This window comes from Mesocricetus auratus, unplaced genomic scaffold (assembly GCF_017639785.1).
Source record: "Mesocricetus auratus isolate SY011 unplaced genomic scaffold, BCM_Maur_2.0 Super-Scaffold_100007, whole genome shotgun sequence".
In the NCBI taxonomy this organism is placed as follows: Eukaryota; Metazoa; Chordata; class Mammalia; order Rodentia; family Cricetidae; genus Mesocricetus; species Mesocricetus auratus.
In genome coordinates, this window is record NW_024429191.1 from 38,766,517 (window position 1) to 38,794,516 (window position 28,000).

Genomic DNA, 28,000 nt, shown 5'->3' on the forward strand with positions numbered 1-28,000 from the left:
CCTCCAGTGTCAGTGGCCATTATAAATTCATCTCATTTCCTCTTTGACTAATCTAAGGCTGCTGTCTGGGTGAGTACAGCTTCATGGAGCAGTGTGGGTGAAAGATCCAGGGTAAGAATTTGTTTTGGTCAAAAGACTAGAAATTTCTTCTAGACTCTAAGTCTAACTTTAAAGTATTTCTGGGATGTTCCATTTCTTGGTTACTTGATTTGTGCATGTTGGGGAGGCATAGGGGCTGGGGAGGGGGCAGAAGAAGCAATTATAGTTTCCTAGGACTTCAACAGGCTTGCTCAGCATTCACTCAGTGCAGCAGAAGGTGGGATGCCTGGGAGGGAATGTGCTGGAATGGGCAGCCAAAGTAAAGACCAAAGCTATTGCGGCAGGTCTCAGGAGCAGGGAGCAGAGGACTGAAAAATCCTGGTACGGATGGGGGCTGAGGGGTCAAAATCTGGGAGGATGTTTAGAGCTGGGACAGAGATAAATGGAAGGAAGGCTGCAAGCTACTGCATGAGGCAGGGAGAGACACAAGAATGGAGATTCGACAGGGATCAGTGAGCTTGAGGCGTCTCCAGTGTCAACTTGCTGTCATATAAATATCAATTTAGAGTCCGTTACCATTTTCCAGGCTCTTTCCATTCCCAATCATTAATGGATTTGGTCTGAGAAAGCCACTTAGCATCTCTACTACTCAACAGAAGGAACCTACACACTTCAGCTGAGAAACTAGATGAGAAAGAATAATCAGGGCAGTGTCCAGCCAGTGAGTTCTAACTAAACGTGAACCGTGATGCCCATGATCTCTGTGAAGATTTCAAAGAGCCATTGGAGAGATGTATGCATTTGCCCTTCTCTTTTATATCCACCCAAGTTCCACCTGATAGGTTCTGTCCTTCAGGGGCAAATGGAGGCCAGTGAAAGCGCGTGCACCCCTCTGTGCTGTGCGTCTTCCCCGTCTGGTGCTCTGTCGTTGCTATAGCATCTTTTCTCCTTCCTTTGTCCTTTTCCCTCAGATGTGAGTAGGAGCAAGAAACCAGAACCTTCCGTTAAAAGAAATGGGAAAGCAATCGTTTTGCTTTCTCACTGAATAAATGGGGAAGCTGAAATTGAGTAATAGTGAAGAGAGTCCAGGTCCTAGCCTTGTCACCGCACAGGACCACAGTTCAGTGCTCTCATGTATGCTTGTTCTCCATGTACTGCAGCTGATTGTATTGACGGCTTGTTTTGATCACTACAGAGGAGCTTTTCTTCCATGGCTCAGGACACACTCCGGGACCAAGTTAAGAGAACTTTCTGGTAAGCATTTGGTTTAATTTCCAAGGTCAGAGGAGTTGATTCATAGAGTCGAGTGATTTTTTTTCTTTGAGTTTTCTGAGTTAAGAAACTTTAAAACCTGTATTAACCCATGGGGTACCCTGTGATGATTCAATATTAAATGCAACTAGCTTTCTGGAAGTGGAGACTTTTAATAAGATTCTTCTTACCCACATCATAGGGTTTTCATTCCTGCTATGCCAGTGTGGACCTAAGCCCAAAGACCCTTGAGAGAGTTGCTGAAGAAGATGACAAGTGTCCGCTGCAAGCTGGCCCAGTATCTAGAGGACCTAGAAGATGTGGACCTCAGGAAATTCAAGATGCATTTGGAAGATTATCCACCTGAGATGGGCTGCGTCCCACTCCCCAGGGGCCAGATGGAGAAGGCTGACTATTTGGATTTGGCCACACTCATGATTGACTTCAATGGGGAGGAAAAGGCATGGGCCATGGCTGTGTGGATCTTTGCAGCTATCAACAGGAGAGACCTCTGGGAAAAAGCCAAGAAGGACCAGCCAGAGTGGAGTGAGTGAACAGAAGTTTGTTATTCTTATAGTAAAGTACACATAATCTAAAATGTAGAATTTTAGTAATTTTAAGTGCATGGCTTAGTAATAAGGAAACTCATATTGTTGTACAACCAACTTCCAGAGTGCTTTTCATCTTGCACAACCGAAGCTCCTAACTCACTAGGTGATAACTCTGTTACCTAACCCCGTCTCCTAGCAACCACCATTCTGTTTTCTGTTCCTGCAAACTTTACCACTATGAATTCCTCATGCAGGTGAAATGTTTGTCTCTTGCAGCTGGCTTATTTCACTTTACATAAGACTTCCCATATGTCAGAATTTCCCTCTTTAAAAAAGATTTATGATAAATATCCACGTAGATGCTACATTTTGCTTGTCTCTTTATCTGCCAGTGGATAATTGTGCTTATTCAGCCTCTTCCTTTCTTTGGTTTTGAATGAGAGTCTCACATATCCCAGGCTGGCCTCAAACTTGCTGTGTACTCCAGGCTGTCCCCAAATTAAGGATCCTCTTCCTCTGTCTTCTAAGTGCTGGGAGATTATGTCCTTTGTCACAAAGATGTTAGCGCATTTAAAACGTTAATTTATTATCATGGTTTTTCCTCTTCTCCTGGCTGTGTATGAGAGAGTGGGAGGAAGCACTGTGCTTTTTCTAATTCTGTAAAACCCAGTTTCAGTATTCACTTACTCCCAGGAGCCTGCTGTGACTGGTACCACGCTCTCTGAGTCTGTTTAATGCTGAGACCCACCTCTGGTTTTCCATCCAGCTCCTAGTGGATGCTTGTTTGCTCTGAACAAGAGAAACAGCATAAAGGATTCAGAGTACCCAGAAAGTCACAGGCAGAGATGCTGAGTTGGAGTGGCAGAGGGAGTAATCACAATGGGCTGTCAGATAAAGATGCTGGGGTGGGGGTATCTCAGTGGTAGAGCACCCAGGCCCCTGGGTTCCATCCTACACCACTGGGTCAGTGGAGACGAGGAAGTGCATGGCAAGGGAAGGTAATAGTGATACAGGAGAAAAAGATGAAGCTTTGTGGCAGAGAATGCTGCAATCTGCAATCAAATTGCATATCGCAAAGCCACTGTAATTGTGTCTGTACTAAGAACATATACAATAAGAGTGAAGTGTTAATCTTAGCAGTAGAAGTGCTTACTAGGCGGTTTCAGATTTTATATTAAAACATTAAATATTTTTAGTTATTTATTTAGTGTGCACATACATGTGTTCTATGGTACATACATAGAGGTCAGAGGACGACTTGCAGGAACTGATCCTTTATTTCTACCATGTGGGTCCTGGGTATCAAAACCAGGTCATCAGGTTTGTGTCTTTATTCACTGAGTCACCTCTCTCTGTAGTTCCTTTTTTTAAAAATAAGATTTAATTTGGACCAGATAGTAGCACACATCATTAGTCCTAGCACTTGGGAGGCAGAGGCAGGTGGACCTATGTTAGTTAGAGGCCAGCCTGGTCTGCAGAGTGAGTTCCAGGACAGTCAGGGCTATGCAATAGAGAGATCAGGTCTCAACAACAACAACAAAAACCCAACCAAAATATATTTATGTGTATCCGTGTTTGCCTGCATGTCTATATGTGCACCATGTACGTGTTGGTACCTGAGGAGGCTAGAAGAAGGTATCAGATTCCCTGGAACTAGAGTTATAGACAATTGTGAGCCACCATGTGGGTACTGGAAACTGAATCCAGGTCCTCTGGAAGAGCAGCAAGTACACTTAACCACTGAGCCACTGCTCCAGAAACCCCCTATACTAGGCAGTTTTAATGTATTTTGTTTTTTCAGTAACCCCATAAAGTAATTACTAGTACTATTAGTGCTTTCAAATGAATGGCATGATTCAGGGAGATATTCTTTTTTTAAAAATTTTTTATTTTAATTTTAAATAGCTTGTTTTACATGTCAATCCCAGTTCCCTCTCCCTCCCCTCCTCCTGCACTCCCCCATCCCCCCAGCCTCCCACCCTATTGCCAATTTCAGGGAGACATTCTAATTACTCAGGCTCCCTACTCAGAGCCAGCCATAGCCAGAGCAAAAAGCCAGACAACACTGTAGAAGTATAGCCATGGAATGTCAGTTCTCATATCTGGGTTTTAAGTGTAAAAATTGCCACCTGTATTTGAAGTTTTCTTTTGGGTTAAAGTGAGATCTTAAGTGAGAATCATGTTGACAACTTGGTTTGCAAGAATGTTTAGATTTTTGTTTTGTGATCTCATTGCTAGTGGTGCTTTCTTTTCTTTTCTCTTCCCTGCCTTCTCTCCTGTCCTTCCTTCTTTAGATAGGGTGTCACATAATCCAGGCTTGCCTCCAACTCACTGTGTAGCCGAGGATGACCTTGAACTCCTGATCCTCCTGCTTCCACTTCCTGGGTTCCAGGGCTCCAGGTGTGTGCTAACACCATGCCTGGCTTATGTGGTATAAGATAGACTTTTCCCATGCTAAGAAGGCAGTCTTTCAACTCAGCTATATCCCTGGTATTATTTTCCAGAATAATTTTACATATCAGGAGTACTTTCCTGTCTGTGTCCTTAATCTATTATGTCTGTTTTCCTGGAGGGGGCTTTTGTAACAGCATTCCTAAATTTCCCCTAGGAAGAAAGCCCAGACTGTTTGGACATGTAGTTCTTGGCTGTAGGTACATGTTGGACTCTCCTTGGAGTTCTCTATGGATAATGATGTCTAAGCCTCAGCATAGAGTAAAAAGAACTGCTTTAAGTACATTCCTACTCAGAATTTTAAAATTTAATTTTTTTCTATGTGAATTTACTTGGCCAGTGTTCTGAACTACTTATTAGATTGACTGACACTGTTCATTTCTGAAGATCTGTAAGTCTAGACATGGCAGCCCAGGATATAACCCAAGTAGGCTACACCCATGCAACTGAAGTCAGGGAAGGGTGAGCCTGTCAGGAGAACATTGAGGATCATCATGCACATGGCCTCCAAGTCAGATTGCTAGGGACAATCAGAGACAGATGGTGGCAAAGGAAACTTTGTTTTCATATGTACTCTGACACAGAGGACTGGAAAAGACATTCTGAGCTTGGGAGGACAGTGTTTAGCTGATGATTGACAGCTATCCTTTCAAAGTGAGGCAAGCAGGATCATGCTTACTGGACTTATGATGACATAACTATGGTCTGTCACCTGATCCATGTTTCCTTGCCTCCCTCTATTTTTTTTTCTTTTTCCTTGTTTTTCCTCTTTGAGACATGATCTCATGCAGCCAAGGCTGACCTTGAACGTAGTAGCTGAGGATAACTCCTGAGTTCTTATCTTCCTGCCTCCAACTCCAAAGTGCTGAGCTTAGAGGTATGTGCTGTCATGCCTGGCTAAGGCCTGTTTAATTCAGAAGGAATATGGGGTAGGGACCTTTGACTCACCCATAGACTAGGCTCAATTCTGTCCTCTGCATTAGGACTCTTTGATGTACTTTGTGCTTTTTTTTGGTTTAGATGAGACCTATGCTTCTAATCTCACTGTCGTGTGCCAGGAAGACAGCGTTGAAGATGAGTGGATGGGTTTACTGGGCTATCTTTCCCGAATCTCAATTTGTAAAAAAAAGAAAGGTATGTGTGGAAATTCTGCTTCCAACTTTGTTCTGAGACTTGGAAAAGGAGGAACTGGAAAGCAGGGAAGCTTGGCCACTCTACAGGTTTCTTTTTCAGGGAACAAAGCCTGCTTCAGGAAATCCACCTTCAGCTGAAGAAGTAGATGAACACTTACATTGCTTCTTAAAGTCCCAGAGAACAGGTTTACTACAGGTAGATATGGGCTTTAGACTAAAGGTTGAAGGCTGTAATAACAGATTTTCTGGCTGGAGGCTGTGCCTATGGTGCTGGCTTTCTGCTCTACCTTGAGTGGGAAGTACTTGATAGCAGAATTTTGGGGACCTGATACACTTGAGCAGTGGAGAAAAATTGTACCTCCTATTTCTCTAACCCAATCCTTACTTCATCTAGAGAATAAGACACTTGTTTTCCTTTTAGGCACATGGAAATGTTTTAATATTAATTTGCATTTTATGTTGCTTCCACACTTTTGGGAAACAGTAATAGATATAATGAGGTACCTGGAGAATGCACTGACACTAGGCCCTATGGTTCCCCAGTCACATAGGCTTTTAGTTGGATTTTCAGTGCCTGACATGAATTCCTACCTTGGGAGTAGGCCTCAAATGCAATCATAAAATCATTGGTTACTGCCATAACAGTCATGCCTCTACTGCACCAGTGAGTACAGATTGCTCTATACATATGAATGCTTGGTGAGCACATTCTCTCTAGTTGACAGTCAGCATTCTGTGCATTTTGTTGTTGTTGTTATTGGCTCCTCACAATTTTCAGTGTTTCTCCTGTAAGAGCATAGGTCCACTAATAGCTTACTGTTGGGGAATAGATATGTGTTGACATTTCCTGAATTCTACCTTCCTGTCTCTGCTGCAGATTACTGTAAGGTATACAGAAAACACGTGAGCACCAGGTTCTACTGTATCAAAGATAGGAATGCACGCCTGGGTGAGAGTGTGGACCTTAACAAACGCTACACTCAGCTACAACTGGTCAAGGAGCATCCGAGCAAGCAGGAGAGGGAATATGAACTACTGAGCATTGGCAGGACCAAAATGTGGGATAGCTCCATGAGTTCCATTAAGCTGGGGATGCTGTTTGATCCTGAGGATGAGCACACAGAGCCTGTGCATACAGTGGTGCTTCAGGGAGCAGCAGGCATTGGGAAAACAATACTAGCCAAGAAGATCATGTTGGACTGGGCATCTGGGAAGCTCTTCAAAGACAAATTTGATTATGTATTCTTTATCCACTGTCGAGAGGTGAGCCTCAGAACACCAAGGAGTCTGGGAGACCTGATTGTCAGTTGCTGGCCTGACTCAAACCCACCAGTGTACAAGATCCTGCACAAGCCCTCCAGGATCCTCTTCCTCATGGATGGTTTTGATGAGCTACAAGGGGCCTTTGATGAGCACATTGGAGAGGTCTGCACAGACTGGCAGAAGGCCGTGAGGGGAGACATTTTGCTGAGCAGCCTTATCCGAAAGAAGCTGCTGCCCAAGGCCTCTCTGCTCATTACAACGAGGCCGGTAGCCTTGGAGAAGCTACAGCATCTGCTGGACCACCCTCGCCATGTAGAGATCCTAGGTTTCTCTGAGGCCAAAAGGAAGGAGTATTTCTTTAAGTATTTCTCAGATGAGCTGCAGGCCAGGGAAGCCTTCAGGTTGATCCAAGAGAATGAGATCCTCTTTACCATGTGCTTCATCCCCTTGGTCTGCTGGATTGTGTGCACAGGGCTGAAGCAGCAGATGGAGACTGGAAAGAGCCTGGCCCAGACCTCCAAGACCACTACTGCTGTCTATGTCTTTTTCCTTTCTAGCTTACTGCAATCCCGAGGGGACATGGAGGAGCACCTCTTCTCTTCCCACCTACAGGGGCTCTGCTCACTGGCTGCAGATGGAATTTGGAACCAGAAAATCCTATTTGAGGAGTGTGATCTGAGGAAACATGGCCTGCAGAAGACAGACGTCTCTGCATTCCTGAGGACGAATGTGTTCCAAAAGGAAGTGGACTGTGAGAGATTCTACAGCTTCAGCCACATGACCTTCCAGGAGTTCTTTGCTGCTATGTACTATTTGCTGGAAGAGGAGGAAGAGGGCATGGCTATGAGGAAGAGACCAGCAGGTTGTTCAGATCTCTTGAACCGAGATGTGAAGGTCCTCCTAGAAAATTATGGCAAGTTTGAAAAAGGCTATCTGATTTTTGTTGTCCGTTTCCTCTTTGGCCTTGTAAACCAGGAGAGAACCTCCTATTTGGAGAAGAAATTAAGTTGCAAGATCTCTCAGCAAGTTAGACTGGAACTGCTGAAATGGATTGAAGTGAAAGCCAAGGCCAAGAAGCTGCAGAGACAGCCCAGCCAGCTGGAACTCTTCTACTGCTTGTATGAGATGCAGGAGGAAGACTTCGTGCAGAGAGCCATGGACCACTTTCCCAAAATTGAGATCAACCTCTCTACCAGAATGGACCATGTGGTTTCTTCCTTTTGTATCAGGAACTGTCATCGGGTGAAAACACTTTCCCTGGGGTTTCTCCACAACTCACCCAAGGAAGAAGACGAAGACAAGGGGGGAACTCCACATGTGGACCAGGTCCAGTGCGTTTTCCAAGAGCCCCATGCTGCCTGTTCTTCCAGGTAAGGGCATTTGACTTCAAGCAGATAGTAGGCCGCACCTTGTGCTTTCTGGCTACTTTCCTTGGTCCTTACTTCCTCTCCTCTCCCATGTTCCAAATGTAACTGTCAATCTTCGTGATAATGTGATTGCCACCTTTTCGTTGGTAGAGAGTGACTTGAACTAGGTAGGTAAATGGGGTTGAGAACAAAACCCAATAAACTAAGAAATAAGCACTTGGGGAGAATATCAGTTCAGCTCAAGTATCAGGTGGACTGTGGCAGTGCATGGAAATGTTTGTAAACTCCCATCGTTTGTAGCCTATAGCTTTATCTAGTTCACTGTCTTACTTCAATCCATGCTGCTGCAATGGATGTTTGAAACTAGGTTCCTTTTGAAGATGAAAGGTTTATGTATTATAGTTGTGGAGGATGGGAAGGTTGAAGATTGAGCACCCCACACACTTTTTTTTAACCTGGTGGATGGAGGGAAACAACTCCTTGTTTGTCTCTTTTACAAGGTACTGTTATTATCTATGAGGTTTCACCCATATGACCAACCATCTTCCAAAGACCTCACCTCCTGATCCCATCATTCTGAGACTAGGGTACCAATCTGAATTTTTGAAGGGCAGGTGAACATTTGGATATTGCCAGTGGGAGAGGGAAAGAGGGAGGAGATATAAGAAGACAGATTTGCTCCTTAGGGCCCTAAAGGTAGTAGAGAGAGGTTAAGAGGCCAGACTAGGACTACACACTCATGAGGAAGGCAGAAACTCTGGCTAAAGCCCCTGATGAGAAGTGGGGATTCCTTACTTAGGTAACAGTCATTTTCCTTGCTGGGCAGAGGCCTTCTTGGTTTATCATAGAACCTTCCAAGAGGACTGACTATGTGGGTATCTTCATCAGAGGTTCAGAGTCACAAAGCCAGTCCTGCATATATACAAAGGAACTCTGGTAAGGGGTATTCTAATGTCAATCCCTGGAAATGACTATAAAAATGAAAGCTACTGATGTAGATGAGTGCTGCTTTTAAGATTCTGACTTTATTTCTGTGGTTGAAGCATGGCCTCAGGATTTTCAAAGATGCAATTGGACAGCCTGGACCAGTCAGCTGCACATTCAGGCCAGGGGCACACCAGCTGTCTAATGTGGGAAGGAGGTACCTGAGGGTGTTTGTAGTAAGCCTAAAGTTTACTTCGTTGTATCTCAAAAGGAACCTCTCCACCCAAGACTCACCAGCCTGCTTCTCTCTGAATGAACATTTAGGACTGGTGGCTTGACGTCTAGGAGACTTCTATGAATAGGTGCTTATGGATAGCCCTGCTCTGAATTCCAGTTTGTTAACATTAGAAACCCATGTTCTTTTCTGTCCTTCTATGCCATTCTAGATTGGAGAAATGCTATCTCACATCTAGCTTCTGCCGAGGCCTCTTCTCCAGTCTAAGCACCAACCAGAACCTCACTGAACTGGACCTCAGTGACAATACTCTGGGGGATCCTGGTATGAGGGTGCTGTGTGAGGCACTCCAGCATCCAGGCTGTAACATTCAGAGACTATGGTGAGTCTCCATGTGTGTGTATGTGGTGTGGGGGGGATGGAGAGAGGGAGGGAGTAAGGGAGGGAAGAAATAGGAGACACTAGAGAAAAGTTTTTGTTGTTGTTTGCTTGTTTTTGATTCAGGGTTTCTCTGCATAGCTTTAGAGTCTGTCCTAGAACTCACTTTGTAGATCAGGCTGGCCTAGAACTCACAGAGATCCATCTGCCTTTGCCTCCCGAGTGCTGGGATTAAAGGCGTGCGCCACCACCTGGCTGACAAAGATCTTTGATGGGTCTTGTCAGTTGCTCTCCAGGCTACTGTAAAAAAAGGACCAAGGGCCAAGCCCCAAAGGTTTTAACATTTTTATCTCAGGTCTGGATACTAAAGTCCAAAATCATGCTTCCACTGGTTGGATCTGGGTCTCTATTTGACTTGTAGGTGGCCATTTCTTCCTTGAGTCTTTGCATCCTCCTCCAGCTGGGTGTCCATACACCTCTTACAACCTTTTCTTGTATCTGATACTGGTGTAAATGGATTCAGTTTAACTACATATTTGAAGTTGCCTATTTCCAAATATAGTCACACTCTGTGGGCTGCTGGGGTGGAACTTTGGTACCTGAAGCTTTGGAGGAACACAGTTGCTTCTGTTATAAATGGGCTGGATGACTGCAGGTGAGCAGGGAAAGCTTTAGATGGGGAATATGAAGAAGAACTATTTCCTGGTGGCACAACAAAGGCTGTGTCTTTCATTCCTTCATGGACCAGGATTCTGGGTGGGAGCTGGAAAGTTTCATCACAGATGCTAATGGCTGGCAGGACCAGAACACACCAAAGTGTTGTAGGGATGTGTATCCCATATGCCCCATTCTATGCTCTACTTTATTTAAGTGACTCTAAATATATGGAATAAGAAAAATTCAAATTAAAAACAATACAATTTTTTTTTTTGGTTTTACGAGACGGGGTTTCTCTGTTTGGGAGGCTGTCGGTCCAGCCTGGCCTCGAACTCACAGAAAAAACAATACAATTAAAAAAGAAAATTTCTAATTTTTTCTTTTCTTTAAAAAATGTGTGTTTTGTATATGTTATCTATGTCTGTGTGAATGTGTGTGTGTGTATGTGTGCGAGTGTGTATATGTAAATGTGGGCCTGCATATGTCACAACATGTATGCAGAAGTCAGAGGGCAACTTTGGAAACTGGTTCCGGGGATAGAACTCATGTCACCAGGTTTGGGTGGCAAGAACATTTACCCACTTAGTCCTTCACTGGCCCTAATACGGGGAACTAACTGACTTGCTAAGAAAACTCCTTTTGAGGTGGTGCTGGTGGTGACATCATTATTTTGTACTTAGTCTCACCTCTTTTTTTTTTTTTTTTGAGACAGGGTTTCTCTGTATTGTTTTAGAGGCTGACCTGGAACTTGTTCTGTAGACTAAGCTGGCCTTGAACTCACAGAGATCCACCTGCCTCTGCCTCCCGAGTGCTGAGATTAAAGGCATGTGCCACCACCGCCTGGCTCTTAGTCTCACCTCTTAAAGGTTTCAGCACATCTCGCATCACCATACTGAAGATCAAGCTTCTGACACATGGCCTCCTGGGGACAAACCATTGCTAGACAATAGTGCACAAAGTGAATCACAAATTGTAATGAGTGGTCGGGGCTGTGTGGGCCACTGACAGACCCGATGCTTACCCAGGCACTGGTCCTGGGCTCTGCTTCAGCTTTGCTAACATTCCCCACATCTCTTGTTTGTGGCTCATGGAGATCTGCTTACCAGGAAGGAAACTGAGTCAATGTCACACAGATTTGGAAAATGCTAACGACCAGCCCAGCCTAGAGAGACTCAGGCTACTCTTCCCACCCCTCCTTTCTGTGTCTTCCTGGCTGTGACTTTGGTGTCCCGGCCCTAACTGTGAGAACACCTGTCAGCTCCACTTTCTAAATTTCTCTCCAGTGTAGAGAGAGAGCACTGGGACTAAATTGTCAAGCAAAATTGGCAGGGGACACTATGCATGCAAAGACTTTTTGTGGTGTAGACGAGAATCCCAGGGATGCATGCCTAGCGAGGTTGTTTCAGCTGTTAGGGGTTTCTGAGGACAGGGGCTCCACCGTTTTCATTACAAACCAGGATGGGCCCTTTGTGCACCTGAAAGTGGATGAACACTGCGCCGGGCACTCAAGGCAAGGGTGCCTACACCACGCCTTGGGCTATGACCAGGTGAGCAAGCAGCGCTCACCTCTTAACTCTTTGCATTGCTCAGGAACTCTGGTTAGCCCAGGACCCATCTGCTCCTGCCTGGTGCGGAGACCAAGCCCAGACTGGAAGACAACAGCTGTGAAGGAGGCCATTCGTCAGCTCTCCCTCCATTTGATAAACACCCTAGACAGTCAAGGAGGAAAGATTGTTTCCTCAGGGTTTTAGGTTGTGGTCAGCTGAGTCTGTTGTTTGAGTCTGCGATGAGACAGAATATCATAGGAATCTATGAACACCATGGTGACTAAGGGGAGGAGGAGGAAGAGATAGAGATGGAGAGAAACAGAGACAGACAGGGAGAGAGAGACAGAAACACAGATGTACACAGAGAGAGCCCAGTGTCTCAATAGTCCTGTAAGGTCACTCCCCTCAGTGTCCAGACTCCTCCCACAGGTCTTCCTCGAGACTCCACTTCCCAGAGGTCTCACCACCTCCCCATGGCTTGAGCATGTGGGTCTGTGGCATTTGTAGGGTTCATATTCTGATAGGGGCCACACTCTGACATCTGGTTCTGTTCTTGGTGTGAAGGTTGGGGCGCTGTGGACTTTCCCATCAGTGCTGTTTCGACATCTCCTCCGTCCTGAGCAGCAGCCAGAAGCTGGTGGAGCTGGATCTGAGTGACAATGCCCTGGGGGACTTTGGAGTCAGACTTCTGTGTGTGGGACTGAAGCACCTGCTCTGCAACCTGCAGAAACTTTGGTGAGTCTGGCACACCCTTTAGGAAGCTCTCTCTGCCACTGAGGTCCCTTCCAGGAACTCTGCTTCAGGGAGACACGACTAGCTATTCACTCATGTGAGGACTAGAGTATTCTCAGTGGCCAGGAGAACTTCCTGTGTCTCCTGGCAGATTTCTAGTCATTTATTCAGCAAGTGATTGCTGTGGGGGAAATTTACATGTGAGAATATAACAGTGGCGTGTATGTGTCTATAAATAATCAAATAAATCGGGTCTGTCTTTAAGGTACCTGAGAAAATAAAAGCACTGCAAGGCATCATGGTAGAAGGGTTTTGAGAGTTTTAGAAAGCCCCCAGTCCTCTCACTAAATAGGAAAAACAAAATTGGTGCTAAAACGATGGAGGCACACGAATGCTTCTGGGTGACTTGAATTCTAAAGAGACAAGAAAGCACTAGTGGGCTGAGGATACGGCTCAGCTGCAGCCATGCTTGCCTAGCATGCGTGACGTTTGCCTGGCATGCATGAGCTTGCTTAGCATGCATGAGGTTTGCCTAGCATGCATGAGGTTTGCCTAGCATGCATGAGGTTTGACCCCAGCACCTAATTAAACCATTAAACCAGATGTGGTGGCAGAAGGATCAAGAACTCAACGTCATTCTTGGCTACATATTTGAGGCCAGCCTGGGCTACATGAGACTGCATCTCAAAAAACAAAACAAAACAAAGAACAACAACAACAACAAAAAACCCAAAACAGGCAAAGAAACAACACCAAAACCCACTTGATCTTTTTTTTTTCTTTAAGACAGGGTCTCACTATGTAGTTCTCACTGTCCTGAAACTCACTTTGTAGACCCGGTTGGCCTTGAACTCACAGAGATCTGCCTGCTGCTGCCTCCCAAGTATTGGGATTAAAGGTGTGTGCCACTACACTCAGTTTCATCACCACAGTTATTATAGACCACAAACAAATAAGAAACTAGACTAGTGTAAGTAAGGACTTGGAGCACTAGAACTCTTTGATGCTCTAGTGTAGTGCTTCTCAATCTATGGGTCATGACCCCTTTGGGGGTTGAATGACCCTTTCATAGGGGTCATCTAAGACCATCAGAAAACACAGATATTTACATTATGATTCATAACAGTAGCAGAATCACAGTTATAAATTAACAATGAAAATAATTTTATGGCTGGTGTCACTACAACATGATTATCTGTATTAAAGTGTGGCAGCATGAGGAAGGTTGAGACCCACTGCTCTAATGGGAATGTAAAACAGTAGCAAGCATGAATGTATAGCAAGGGAGCAAGAATGTAAAACGTGGCAAGCAGAGTGATGATTCGCACATAACTGAGTATCAGACTGTATCTGATCCATGGGATTTTGGGTGTGTCTGCTGGCTGTGCAACCACGTTTGCACACATCAAGTCCACAGCGTGTCAGCAACAGCAGCCAAGACTTAGAAACGTCTTTGTGTTCATTGATGGACAAAGGACAGAAAGTATACACACACACACACACACACACACACACACACACACACACAGAGAGAGAGAGAGAGAGAGAGAGAGAGAGAGAGAGAGAGAGAGAGAGAGAGAGAGAGAGAGATTTGAACGAATTCTGGCACTTGCTAAGAACTAGACAAGCCTCAAAGGTATTTTACTAAGTAAGATACACCTGTCACAAAAGGGCAAACACTGTGATTACATTTATATGAGTACCACAATTATTTACATTCATAACAGAGGGCATAGTGGTAGCTTCCAGGGACTGGTAAGGAACAAGTGGGGAGTTTTGTTTGTTTTGTTTTTTAATGGGTAGAGAGTTTCAGTTTTGTAAAATAAAGGTGAACAGAAATGGATAGTGGTGATGGCTGCTCTTAAGGGCACTGAATTGTGTTGCTTTATTCTCTTTTTGGTTCTGGGAACTGAGTCTAGGTCCTCTTACACACCAGGCAAGCAAGCATTCTGCCCCAGCCCCTTTCCCTTTTCATCTTGAGGCAGGGTCTTGCTAAGTTGCCCGGGTGCCCTTCAGCTTGTGACCCTCTTGCCCCAGCCTCCTGAGTAGCTGGGACTGCAGGCCACTTCTACCAGACCTCAAGAAAATTCTGCTCCCCAAGTGGTTAACATGATAAATTTTTATCATATGTACATTGAAAGCACATTTTTACATCGCGCGCGCACGTGTGTGTGTGTGTGTGTGTGTGTGTGTGTGTGCGCGCGTGTGTGTGTGTGCATGTCATGGAACTTGTACAACTTTTTGGAGTCATCTGTCTCCTACTCTGTGGGTTCTGAGATTAAACTTGGGCTGTCAGGCTTGGTAGCAAGTGTCTTTACCCACTGAGCCATCTCCCTGATCTCCATTTGCACATTTTATTTCAATAGAAACAAGTGAAGGGAGCAGGAAAGATGGACCTGTTACACGCTATTTCACCAAATGGGGATGAGAGCTGTGTGGAGCTGAGGGGCAGATTTTAGCAGAGGGGAGCAGCAGGTACAGTCCCCTAGCACATGGGGCAGAGTACAGAGAGAGATGGCACTGACCCTGTTCCCTCTGCACGGAAGGTTGGTCAGCTGCTGCCTCACATCTGCGTGCTGTCAGGATCTTGCACTGGTTCTGAGCTCCCACCATTCTCTGACCAGACTCTACATCGGAGAAAATGCCTTGGGAGATTCAGGAGTTCAAGTGTTGTGTGAAAAAATCAAGCACCCACAATGTAACTTGCAGAAGCTGGGGTAAGTAAGTCTATGTACCTCTGTGGAAAATCCCGTGCTTTTCAGAGATGGCTTATTTGGAAACCATGGATGGGGCCACTCTAGAAGAGGTTCATCAGCTAGAGATGCAGGTGGCAACTGCAACATCAGTGTCGGAAGCATCGGATTCATGTAGCACACAGTTGGGATTCTGCTCTACAGATCCAAGTAGCCGCAACTTTAACCTGCTGTGGGTTAAAAATATTAGGAAAATTATATCTGTATCTAACATATATGAACCTTCCTCTTTGTCATTATTCTCTGAATAATTCAGCATTGTAACTACTTGTGGTGTAACATGTGTGCCATGAGAGGCATCTTAAGCAATCTAGAGATAATTTGCAGTCCAGGGGAGGATGTACAGAGGCGATATGTAAATACTCTGCCGTTTTACACCAGGATCACGAACATCTGCCGATTTTGGCACTTGTGGGGTGTCTTGGAGCCAGTTACCCAAAGACACTAGGGGACAGTTGTATTATTACTGATCAGATAAGTCCTACTGGATTTTGGCAGTGTAGTCGGAGATTCTTAGGGGTCACACAACCCTATTTCCTCCGTTGAGCACAAAAAGCTTGCTTGTAAGACATGCAGGAGAACAGTAACCCGTCAGATGTGTGAGCACTTTCCATGATGCTAATTACTTCTGTCAAGTACAACCTCTGCACTGCGTCCGCATCCCCCAGCCACAGCTTCCTAGGTTCTAAGCACTAGTGACTGCCCTTCTCCACAGGGCTCAGAGAAGCAGCCCCAGTCTCTGGTTCCCAAAGATAGCACCATCCTCATGTGACACATGTCTCTAAATCCCCAGCTGTGACGTAGCTCAGCATCAGCACCAGTCTAGCTAAGCTCTCCTAGGAAACAGCTGGATTATGGATGCTTCTCTTGGCATCCAGACCTGAAGACACAGTGAGACTTTTACCTTCAGTGGCAGGGCACTCTGTTGTGTTATTTCCTTGTGTTTGATAACCTTTAAACTTAAAAAAAAAACTCACTACATTTATTTATGTATCTATTCATTTACTTATTTAGCTTGCACCACAGCACATGTGTGGCCGTCAAAAGAAAACTTTATGGAGTCAGTTCTCTTCCGTTTTTACATGGATCCCAGGGATGGAACTCAGGTTGTCCAGCTTGGCAGCAGAGTCATTTTTGCTGACCCCACATCAGGTTTTCGAGATTGGAATTCTGCAGTAAATAAAAATATAGACTACCAGCTAGTGGCTACTCACTGCTCTTTCGTGACCCTTGTGTGAATCAGCTCATTTGACCTCAGAAAAACAGAGTTAAATAGTTATCAATGCCTGTATTTTGAAGAGGTCAAAACGAGGCTCAGGAACTTCTGATCTTTGCCTGTGGATGCTGGCTAGGAAGTAGACACTCTTGTGTGATTTCCCAGCCCACACCTTTGTAAGTAGGATGCCCTCAGTCACGTTATGTTTGGCAATTGCACTCTTTGCAGGGCTTCAGCATTTGCTCCTAACCTTACCCCGTGTCTTCTAAATCATCTAGGAAAGACTAATATCTATTCTGTCAATATCTATATATATAAAACAAACAAACTGAATATGTCTTTATTTATATTATTGATAGAAATAGCAGCTAGATAAATATTTAGGACAATAAAACAAGCTGAGCATGGTAATGCAGGCCTTTAATCCCAGCACTTGGGAGGCAGAGGCAGATAGATATTTTGTGAGTTTGAAGTCAGCCTGGTCTACATAGTGAGGTTCCATCCCTAGTACAGAATAAACTGAATTTTGTGTGCATTACTGTAATCCTAGCACTTGGGAGGGAAAGGCAGATTGATCAGAAGTTCGAGGTCATCCACAGTTACATAGTGCATTTGCAACTAGCCTGGGCTACATGAAACCACGTCTTAAAAACAAAACAAAACAAAAACAAAAAACCCAAATACCTGACACTAACAAGATAGTTTTTTTTCTCCCGAGGGATAATCAATTATCCATAATTAACAAGGAAAATTAATTGTAAACTCTGATTCTTCCTTGGTCTTATCCTATTAGCCCAGTCCTAGACATTACCAAATTGCCTTCCTATAATGCTACAGGTGCTTCCAGAGCAACACAGCTTCTGATGTTCTTTTTGATCAACTGCTATGACCTGGCCTCTAAGTTTTCTAAGTATACTGGAGAGCTGTTGTGGATGCTGATGGTAGGAGTGATCTTGTCTCCACACACAGGAGAGGGGTAATCAATAGACCAAAGGACAGTATGTAGTATGTGTTGCCCTCAGGATCCTGCCCCTATCCTGTCCACTTCCCAGTCCTTAGCTTATCTCATTCCTGGAGCTTTAGTTCATTCATCACTTCCCCCTTGCGCTCTGTTTCCTGTGTTTGCCGCCTTTCTTGTTGAGCTGATGGGTTCCCCTCTTCTGCACATTTGGCATTGGCTTCTCTTCCTGTCATCTGCAGCTTTCATCACTAACTTTATGCTATTTGTTTCTACACTCTCTAAGATATCTTATGTACCCTTAAGTGCCAATAACTACCCATAGGCAGAGGTCTTCCCAAATGGACCTCACACCCAGATGTCACTTACAAGTTTTGCCTTAATATTAACGTATTTAGTTTAGCATAATCCAGGCGTGTGGAGCTAAAGTGAAAGATGTCTCTGTCTCTGGAGAAGGTCACTTGCAAAACTGGCAAGCAAAATTCCAGACCTTGTGTTATACACAAACACCCATCCACCCATATATCTATATATCATTAACTGCTTTATCAATATACATATTGATCCATGCAACTGCTTCATCAATATATTTATCTAACTATCCATCTTTCTATCTAAATATTCTGCATTTAGATAGAAATATAACAACTTTGCTAAGGTTGTTATAACATAGTACCCAAATATATAAGGGCTTAAACAACATAAATGTGTTGTCTCTCAATTCTAGATGTAGGGATTAAGGCATTAGCTGAGTTGGTTCCTCTGAGGGCCATGAGCAAGAGTGTATTCTTTTGTTTCTCTGATTGGAAGTCCTTGGCACCGTGGCTTGTAGATGTATCACTTGATTGTGGCCTTTATCTTTACACAGGTTTCTCCCTGTGTCTCTGTGTATAACACTGAGTCCCAAGTTCTGGTTCTAAGACTTTATTTTTAATCACGTGTGTGAGTGTGTATCAGGGGGAGGCTATTGCTTCTGAGTACAGTGCCGAGAAGGTGAGAAGAAAGCATGGGATCCCCTCGAACTGGCATTATGGGTGGTTGTGATCTGCATGACGTGGGCATTGGAAACCAAACTTGGGTCCTATGGAAAAGCAGCAGGCTCTCTTGACTGCTGAACCCTCTCTCCAGGCAGAAGCTCTGGTTTTGATGAAGATGTCAGTCATACTAGATTTGGGCCCACCTAATGACCTCATCTTAGCCAACTACTTCGGTGACTTTTGATGTCTGATTATGGTCACATTTATATTTTTGAGACAGGGTGTCTTAGTTAGGGCTTCTATTGCTGTGAAAAATCACCATGACCACAACAACTCTAGAAAGGAACACATTTAATTGTGGTGGCTCTCTTACAGTTCAGATGTTTAGTCCATTATTGTCATGGCACGGAGCAAGACAGTGTGCTAGAGAAAGACTCTAGTACCGTCTTGACTCACAGGCAACAAGAAGGGGTCTTTCTCACTGAGCGTGGCTTGAGTATATATGAGACCTCAAAGCCTGCCTCCACAGTGACATGCTTCCTCCAACAAGGCCACACCTCCTCCAACAGGGCCACACCTCCTCAAAAAAGACCACACCTCCCAGTAGTGCTATTCCCTTCAGGGGCAATTTTCTTTTAAACCCCCACAGGGTGGCTTACATTTTCAGAGGTTTAGTCCATTATCATCACGGTGTGAGTGGTTGCAGGCAGACATGGTGCTGGAGAAGGAGCTGAGAGTCCTACATCTTAATCCACAGGAAACAGGAAGTGGTCTGAGACACTGGGTATAAGAAATATTATGAGAATATATGAGACCCCAAAGCCCATCCTCCACAGTGACACACTTCCTCCAATAAGGCCATACCTACTCAAACAAAGCCACGCCTCCTAATAGTACTATTCCCTATGAGCATATGGGGACAATTATATTCAAACTGCCACACATGGTTTCTTTGTGTAGTCTTGGCTGTCCTGGATTTGCTCTGTAGACCAAGCTGGCCTTGTACTCACAGAGATCCACCTGGCTCTGTCTCCCAAGTGCTGGGATTAAAGGTGTGCATCACCACCGCAGGGCAATGGGCACATTTTAAAGAATTGGAACTTCAACAATATGTTTTGGGAGGACAGAATTCAATCCAACAGTATAGTTAGCTATTCAAACTAGAAACACAGTATGAATATTTTCTTTGACTTGTTTTTCATTCATCTGCATAAATCTCCATATGGCTTCATGAAAATTAGTTTGGAGCATAATATCCTCATAGTACCTCTCACCATCATTTATCTAGCCACTCATTAAGTCAAGAACTTTTGGTCAAGTTTCTCCATTTTTACTGTTACAAGTCACTCTGTAAAATACATGCTTGTATATATAACTCTCTCTCTCTCTGTCTCTCTCTCTCTCTCCCTCTCTCTCTCTCTCTCTGTGTGTGTTGTGTGTGTGTGTGTATTTCACAATAGATCCCTGATGTGGAATTGAACAAGATAAAAATTTTAAGCATTTTTATATATTATTATTTTCTTCTCTTGAACTTTAGCATAGTGTCTCTGGTTGCACAATATAGTCTAGTCCCAGATCCCCTGTGTTACAGAAGTGTCACACATGGGCACATAAAACTTGGCTTAGCTATTACGACACCCCTCCCTTCAACCACTGTTAGACCCATTCCTTGGGTCTTGCTGAGCAGGGTACTTTCCAGAGATTTCCCAGCAAGTTCACAGAGGGCAGTTACAAATTTCCACTACTTTCAGTTCCTTCATCGTCTTGTCCTTTCCTTTCTTTCTCTTTAGTGGGTGGGGTGCAGTTATCATCCCACCTTCCCCTCGTTCTGAGATTATTGAATTAGTTTTCTGTTCCATGGGCCTGGACTGTTCTTCTCCTTTTCTTTATCATTCATAATCTCTTCTTCATGGAAGTTCAGCTGATTCTATCCTTCCCATTGATAAATAGGAAGCTTTCATTATTTTTCAAGTAATTATTCTGGTTAATAATTTTATTACAATTATTTATTTATTCTCTCTCTTCTCTCTCTCTCTCTCTCTCTCTCTCTCTCTCTCTCTCTCTCTCTGTGTATATGTTGCCGTATGCATGTAGAGGTCAGATGACAACTTGTAGGACTTAGTCCTCTTTCTTTCATCATGTGGGCCGTGGGGATCCAGTTCAGAACATCAGGTTTGGCAGCAAAGAGTCTTTTTCTACTGATTCATCTCACCAGTCCTCAACCAATCATCTTGATCTCTACTTTAATTACTTAAATGTAGAGATATGGAGGCGATGGTTGTAGCTTAGTTGGTAGTGTTCGCATGGCACACAAAGCCCTGGGTTTGATCATCAACACCTCTTAAATAGGGCTGGTGGTACATGCTTGTAATCCCAGCACTCCAGAGGTGGAGGCAGGAGGGCCAGAAGTTCAAAGTCACCCTCCACCATACAACAAATTAGAGACTATTCTGGCTTCCGAGAGATTTCATCTCAAAAGGAAACAAAGCAACAACAACAACAAAGGGAGTAAGAATAGCACTTCCATCTGGAATTAGTAATAATGAAATAAAACAATCATAGTTGATGCCATCATCCCACATAATAAAATCTCAATAATATAAGAACTTCTTTGGTTTTCGTCACAAAACCTTTTTGTGAAACAAGGCAGACTGCTGATAAGTAGGAAAACTGCCTGGGATTAACTGGATTCGGCATGGAGCAATTTGTGCTCAGGCCACAGAACAAGGCTATCTGTTGATTAGTGACTTTTCTTGCTGCAGCGGACATAACGTCTGACAAACCACACTTAGGGAAGGGAGGGTTTATTGTGGTTCACAACGAGAAGGTACAGCTCAAGGGGGTGGCAGGGGGAGGCAAAGAGGCGGGGCTGTGTAGCAGGTAATCACATTGTGTCTACAAACAGGAAGCAAAGAGAGATGAATGCTGGTACTCACTTGGCTTTTTCCTTTTAATTCAGTCTGGGACCCCAGCCCTTGGAATGGTGCCACCCACATTTATTTAAGGTAGGGTTTCTCACCTTAGCTAACGTAATCTAGAAAATTCCTCACAGATATGTCCAAAGATTTGTCTTGAAGGTGATCCTAGATCTTGTCAAATTGACAGCCAATATATAAACCTGACAGTCAATATATAAACTATCATGGGGATCTGCTGGACTGAGATGTTACTAGTGGGTGGGCTGACGATATGTGGTTGTTTGATTTTTCTAAACATTTTATTATGCATTATACATACTCATCCCTCAGCCCCAATGGTTACCAACATTTGAATCACCTGGCTATGACATTGCCCTCTTTTCTGTGGTACTAGGAATGAAACTCAGGGCCTCACACATGCTATGCATGGATTCAGGTGACTCCATGATAGTGGGGAATTGTTCATCTCTGGGTGGATGTGGTGCAAAGAGCATGGGCCTGAATGGGCTAGAGTTATAAAGCCTGCCCTCTAGTGACCTATTTCCTCAGCCAGGTCACACCTCCTGAAGGTTCTGCAATATGTCTAAACAGCACCACCAGCTGGGCCTGTGAGGGAACACACATTTAAAGCACAACACTTGGCTGTAGACGGTGCTCAACTTGACCCAGAAGTAAAGGTTCCCACCATCAAGTCTGACAACCTGAGTTAATTCCTGGGACTCACAGAGTAGAAAGAGCCAACTCCACAGAGTTGTCCCCTGAGCTCCACAGATGTGTGTACTCTGTCTCTCTCTCTGTCTCGCTTATAAAATGTAATAAAAATTAAAAATTCTCTTTCCATTGGTGTTAGTAGAAATCAGTGGCTTTGTGCTCTGAGAGGGAACGGGCAGAAGGTATGACACACAATAGATGTTGGGGAGGAAGGTGACGTTACCCCACCTCGCCTGGCCCACACAGTCCCAGCCCCCTCTCTTGCCACATCACTGTAGGTTACAGAGAGTCAGTGGACTCCAGACTGAGCCTGAGTCTGCTCCCTACCACAGTCTGCTCATCCGGGAGACACAACCTCATGACCTTCGATTCCAATCCGTGACAGGTGTGGTACTTGTGGCTACATTGCTATCTTGCCAGGGTGGTATCTGAATCAAGATGGCTCTCTGCGGTGTCAGAGGATTACAGTTAGGGAAGTGTGGGGTGTTCTTTTAGATGAGATGGTATGGAGGAGTGTCTGCTGCCTGAGGGAATCTGTGTGAGAACTGTGAGTCCATGTGGTTGCTAGGAATTGAATTCGGGACCTCTGGAAGAGCAGCCGGCCAGTGCTCTTAACCTCTGAGCCACCCCTCCAGCCCCTTCTGTGTGAGAACTGTGCACACTCCGGCCATTTGCTTTTCTGTCTTTCTCTGTGCTCATCTAAGCAGAGCATATGCCTAGACCGTTGTTCATCTCCCCCGTGGGACCCAGATGCCTGGATTCGCACTTCAGATTGTGTTCCAGATGCTGATGTCTGACCTTTAAGTTGGAGGATGCAGCTCCAAGCGATGTGCGATGTCTCAGAGAGTGGGCACTGAGGACTCTTTCCTCTGTTCTTCCTGTAGGTTGGTGAATTCCGGCCTTACATCCATTTGTTGTTCAGCTCTAAAATCTGTGCTCAAAGCCAGCCAGACCCTCACACACCTCTACCTACGAAACAATGCCCTTGGAGACACGGGGCTCAAGCTCCTCTGCGAGGGACTTCTGCACCCTGACTGCAAGCTACAGATGCTGGAGTGAGTCCACGGGCGGACTGAGGTGATGGGAATGTGTGGTATGAAGGTAGACTGCAGAGCAACTGTGAGGCAAGTCTGAGTCTGAGGAGTGAGGAGTCTGCCTGGTGTCAGGTCATAGTGAGAACTGGAAGGTTTCTAGAGAGTGGGAAGCTTAAAAGTTGAGTTTCTGCCAACCCTAGGCCTCAAAAACCACAAACAAATTCATATGGCGTGGCATTGGTATTTTGTGGAAATCCGGGGGAAACAGTGTTTTAAAAAGTCAGTTAACATATTTCTGTTACTATTTTGATCTGTACAACCCAGTGCATTGGGAAAAGAAACTTCTTTTCCATCTAAAGAGGAGGGTAGAACAACAGTACTGTCTAAAGCTGTGTCAAGTCTCTTGTTCCCGGGCTTTTTATGCATGTGAAACAATATAGGCTAAGATCTTGGAGATCTAGAGGGAGGGTGGTGGAGGATATTTTCTTTACATCACCCTCCTTATTCCCTCCTTGAAGACTGGACAACTGCAGCCTCACCTCACACTGCTCTTGGAATCTCTCCACAATGCTGACCCGAAACCGGAGCCTTCGGAAGCTGAATCTGGGCAACAACGACCTGGGCGACCTGAGTGTGGTGATGCTCTGTGAGGTTTTGAAACAGCAGGGCTGCCTCCTGCAGAGCCTCCAGTGAGTACAGAGCTTCACATGAGGGGTTAGTGTGCTGAGGGGAAGGTGACCGCTGGACCAAACTCAGAACTTCTCTTCATTAATTTGCATGTAGGGTTAGATGGATCTGGGCCAGTTGTTGCACATTTTTTTACAATATAGCAATACAAATATGGGAAAAATGATATTCAACAGCATCCAGATATTCAGACTAGTCAAGATTTAACTGGGTGTGGAAAGACTTTCCACTCTGAAAAAAACCACACAATCCTTTGCACATAACTCCTTTCAATGTGGCTGGTTTTTTTTCGTTCAGACTTGCTCCTCTTTAAGGATGGGAAGCTCTTTCATACCCAATGGAATCCCAAGTGGTTTGAAATCTGGAGTGCCTAGGGCAGAATGAACAAGAACCAAGGAAAGATGTATTCATAGATAGCCACGCTATATGACAAGGGGACCTAGCTACCTCCATGAATTTGTAACTCAGTCTGAATGGGACCAGAAGCCACTGGGAAGAACAAAACTGGGGGAACTGAGTCAGTCCAGAGGGATTGTTATGACTGAGCTGGGGGCTCAGGTTCAAAATAGCCTAGGAAATTCTTGGCTGTAGCCAGCTTATATTAGTTAACTTAAACAAAACACCATCGATTAGGTGACATAAACAACAGGAGTTATTTAATCACAGCTCTAGAAGCCAGAATGTCTACAATGGAATTAGCTTATTTACTTGCTGGAAAAGGGGCCTTTTCACCTGCAGACAGCTGTTTCACCGTATGCTCACACCCAAGATGAGATAGGGAGAAAGCATGCTCCATGGTATGAGGGTTCTATTCCCTTCACAGGACTCTACTCTTAGACTTTCACTCACCTCCAGTCACCACCTGAAGACCGTAGCACAAGTCAGGATAGGACTACAACACATTTTGAAGATACAAACACACAGTGCACAGCTCAACCAGACATTGCTGGAAAAGATGGAGGACCAGTGGTTCATTTCCTTAGTTAACTTTCAAGGAAACTTTAATTCAGAGGGTGAATTTGGTGCTTGAGTTGGCTGTGGTGGTTCACAGCAATAATCCTAGCACTCAGGAAGTGGGGGTAGGAGGATTTCTAATTTGAGAAATTAGAAATGCTGACTAAAAATGTGCAGACTGTTTGAGAGGCATACTAAGAAATTGCAATGTGTAGATTTGTAGATCTCGATTAAATAAACATACCTAAAATACACCCAAGATAATTGAGGAAATTTAAAAATACACTGGGCACTGATAGTAAGGCGTGAGAGGTCATTGCAGTTATCTTGTAAAAGGTATTGGTCGTTAGATATTACACAGTGAAATAACTATAACTATGGAGTCAAGGCATCCATTCAAGTAGGTGTGGGAGGTCAACAGATGAAGCGTGGTTGGCCATGAGCTGCTTTAACAGTTGAACCTGGGAGAGGACATATGGGGATTCACTGTACCTGGGATTTATGCACCATCCTGTCTACTTAAAAACGACAATCAAGGGCTGGAGAGATGACTCAGCAGTTAAGAGCACCAGCTGCTCTTCCAGAAGATCCAGGTTCAATTCCCAGCACCCATATGGCAGCTCACAACTGTCTGTAACTCCAGTTCCAGGGGATCCGACACACTTACACAGACAAATGTGCACATAAAGTAAAAATAAATAAATAAAATATTTTTTAAATGGAGATCAAAATATACCAGGCTCTGTACAAAACTCTGTATCTCCAATTTGTCAGGGGCTAAGAAAGAGGACGGCTTGAGTCTAGAAATTTGAGGTCAGCTTTGACAATGTGGTGTGACACACACACATACACACATACACACACACACACACACACACAATTCACTAAGTACCCCAGGCTAACCTTGAAGTGTGGTACTCCTACTTTAGCTTCCCAAGGACTCACATTATAGGTCTACACCACCACACCAGATGAGCTGACATTTTTTTGTTTTTTTTTTTAAGTTTCCAAGCTAACTTTAATTCTTTCAAAACATACATAAATAGCAAATGCTTTAAAAAGACATTAATTATAGCAATTAAGTTATCAGTAATTTCCGAATTTACTGTATTTTCCAAAACATGGGTAAAGTATAAGACTAAGAAATGTGGGCTGTAATGACAGCCTTACATTTCAAATTTCTGAGCTTTAGGTTCAATGGCATCTACACGCAGTGTCAGAGTCATAGAAAGCATCTTGCTGGTCCACCAAGGACTTCTTACATGCCAGGGGGGAAATTATCACACATAGCCCTCCAGGCTGGGGACATTATTTCACTTATGTGCAAGGACCTGGGTCTCATCAAGAACAGCAAAACCAAACCGTTCTAACCTTGAACTGTGTTAGCTCTGCTCAAGCCCTCCAGCTTAAACCAACAGGATAAGCATAACACAGTCAGGATCCAGGCAGGCCCTATGTCTTTGTGCAAGATTTTATTAAGTGTCTGTACAGGACAACATCCAGCCTCCAGATGTAGCTGCCACGATCCTGTTATGCTGTAGGCACTGGCTGGGGCATGGCAGGTGGTTCTGGATTCCCACCCTTTTGCTCTGAGATGGGGGTGGTGGGCAAGATTTCATCTTTAGGTTCCACAATGCTCACATGATCAGGCAGAGGCTTCTTGGGTCCGATCTTACCTCTTGGGTCCCAGGGCAGCATGATTTTCACTTTGATGCCCAGCACACCCTGTCTGAGGAGTATGTGACACACGGCAGTATCAACATAGTAGTTAACAGGGTCTCCACTGTGGATCATCACCCCATCCACAAACTTCATGGACTTGGCTCTCTGTCCTCGGAGCTTCCCGGACACCACAACCTCATGGCCCCACTCTCCATAATAAACCAAAGCACACCGTAGCAGGCCCTTCGCACAGCAAGTCCTCCTAGGAGTTTGTAACGCAGAGACTCTGCCTGAGCGATGGCACACAGACCTCTTGTGGCCACCTTTTCTGCATAAAGCTCTACACTGCCCTCAGGGAAGCTGAACCTCTTCTGAACTACAGCAGTCAACTCTCTGATCCGACGACCCTTCTCACCAAGAACATTCCGTGTTCTGGTGGCTAAAATAATGATTTCTGTTCTGGTTGGTGTAACTCGGACTTCAACTCCAGAGTAGCCGTCTTCAGCCAGTTCCCGAGTGAGAAACTCATTCAGTTCAGCTTTGAAGATGCCATCAGCCACAAACTTCCTCTTCTTGGAAATCTGCACCGCCATCTTGCTGCCGCGTGCCACCCGACTTTTTTTTTTTTTTTTTTTTTTTTGGTTTTTCGAGACAGGGTTTCTCTGTATTGTTTTGGAGCCTGTCCTGGAACTTACTCGGTAGACCAGGATTGGTCTCAAACTCACAGAGATCCGCCTGCCTCTGCCTCCCAAGTGCTAGGATTAAAGGTGTGCGCTACCACCACCAGGCCTGAGCTGACATTTTAAAGGCCTAATTAATTCCCAGTTTTCTGAAGAGTCTAACCCAAAGCTTTCTTTCTGTTTTACAGGTTGGGTGAAATGTATTTTAATTATGAAGCAAAACATGCCTTAGAAGTGCTTCAGGAAGAAAAGCCTGAGCTGACTGTTGTCTTTGAGCCTTCTTGGTAGGCATGGAAACAGGACTGCCAGGTGCCACAGTCCTGCTCTGTGCCCTAGTGCATATCATTCTTCATGGTTATCAAACCCTCCTCCACCATCAGGACCACAGCAAGACTCTTCTCATTTAGGGGCTGAAGCAAAGGATCATGTGGGGAGCCAAGACAGTGACAACATGGAGAGGCCAGAGGATGCGGTGCCTACCACGTCCTCAGCTGGCCAGGTGTTCCCTCTTGGTGACCTCATGGAACCAACATACAGAAAGTTTTCTGTCCTTTCCTTCTCCTATGCTGTTTTTTAATCTCCCCCCTCTCTCTCCTCGTTTCTTTTACATTTGCTCATTGTTTTCGTCTTTCTGTTAACTGAAAGCACCGTGTAAGTAGCTGGCTGTGTGCTAGGTGTCATGTCTGTGGTGGCCACTTGTTTTCATTTTTATAGTTATGCTTTCTGTTTAACTACCTGAAAACTCAGAGATTTATAAAACCCATTTTTGTATTTATTGTATTATGTACTGCTTTCTTAATTTAAAATGTATCTAGAATTTTTAAGTTAATTTATAACTTAATAAACTACTAAAAATAAATGCTTTACACATTTAAAATACCTTTTTGTTTTTTCAAAATGATTCAATTTTGACTAATGAGAA

The 28,000-nt window shown here is 44.4% G+C and overlaps 1 protein-coding gene and 1 pseudogene across 7 annotated transcripts; one reads left to right on the forward strand and one right to left on the reverse strand.

The window, feature by feature from the left end:
- Positions 1–58: 58 nt before the first annotated feature.
- Nlrp3 (NLR family pyrin domain containing 3) lies at positions 59–27,955 on the forward strand. 7 transcript variants are annotated; one of them, XM_013111444.3, is made up of 11 exons: positions 59–111; positions 1,235–1,293; positions 1,493–1,836; positions 5,313–5,426; positions 6,303–8,058; positions 9,426–9,596; positions 12,361–12,531; positions 15,075–15,245; positions 22,946–23,116; positions 23,614–23,784; positions 27,267–27,955. In XM_013111444.3, the coding sequence occupies exons 3-11, from the start codon at positions 1,560–1,562 to the stop codon at positions 27,364–27,366; spliced, it is 3,102 nt and encodes a 1,033-aa protein (XP_012966898.1). In that variant the 5' UTR covers positions 59–111; positions 1,235–1,293; positions 1,493–1,559; the 3' UTR covers positions 27,367–27,955. The 7 variants fall into 7 exon arrangements, 6 of the variants coding, with proteins under 6 accessions (XP_012966898.1, XP_040604678.1, XP_040604679.1 ...); XM_040748744.1 differs by lacking the exons at positions 59–111; positions 27,267–27,955 and adding an exon at positions 21,392–21,437 and having other exon boundaries at positions 1,153–1,293; positions 23,614–23,748; XM_040748745.1 differs by lacking the exons at positions 59–111; positions 27,267–27,955 and adding an exon at positions 21,392–21,437 and having other exon boundaries at positions 1,153–1,293; positions 22,946–23,138; positions 23,614–23,747.
- On the reverse strand, positions 26,190–27,010 carry LOC101824144 (annotated as a pseudogene).
- Positions 27,956–28,000: the final 45 nt, after the last annotated feature.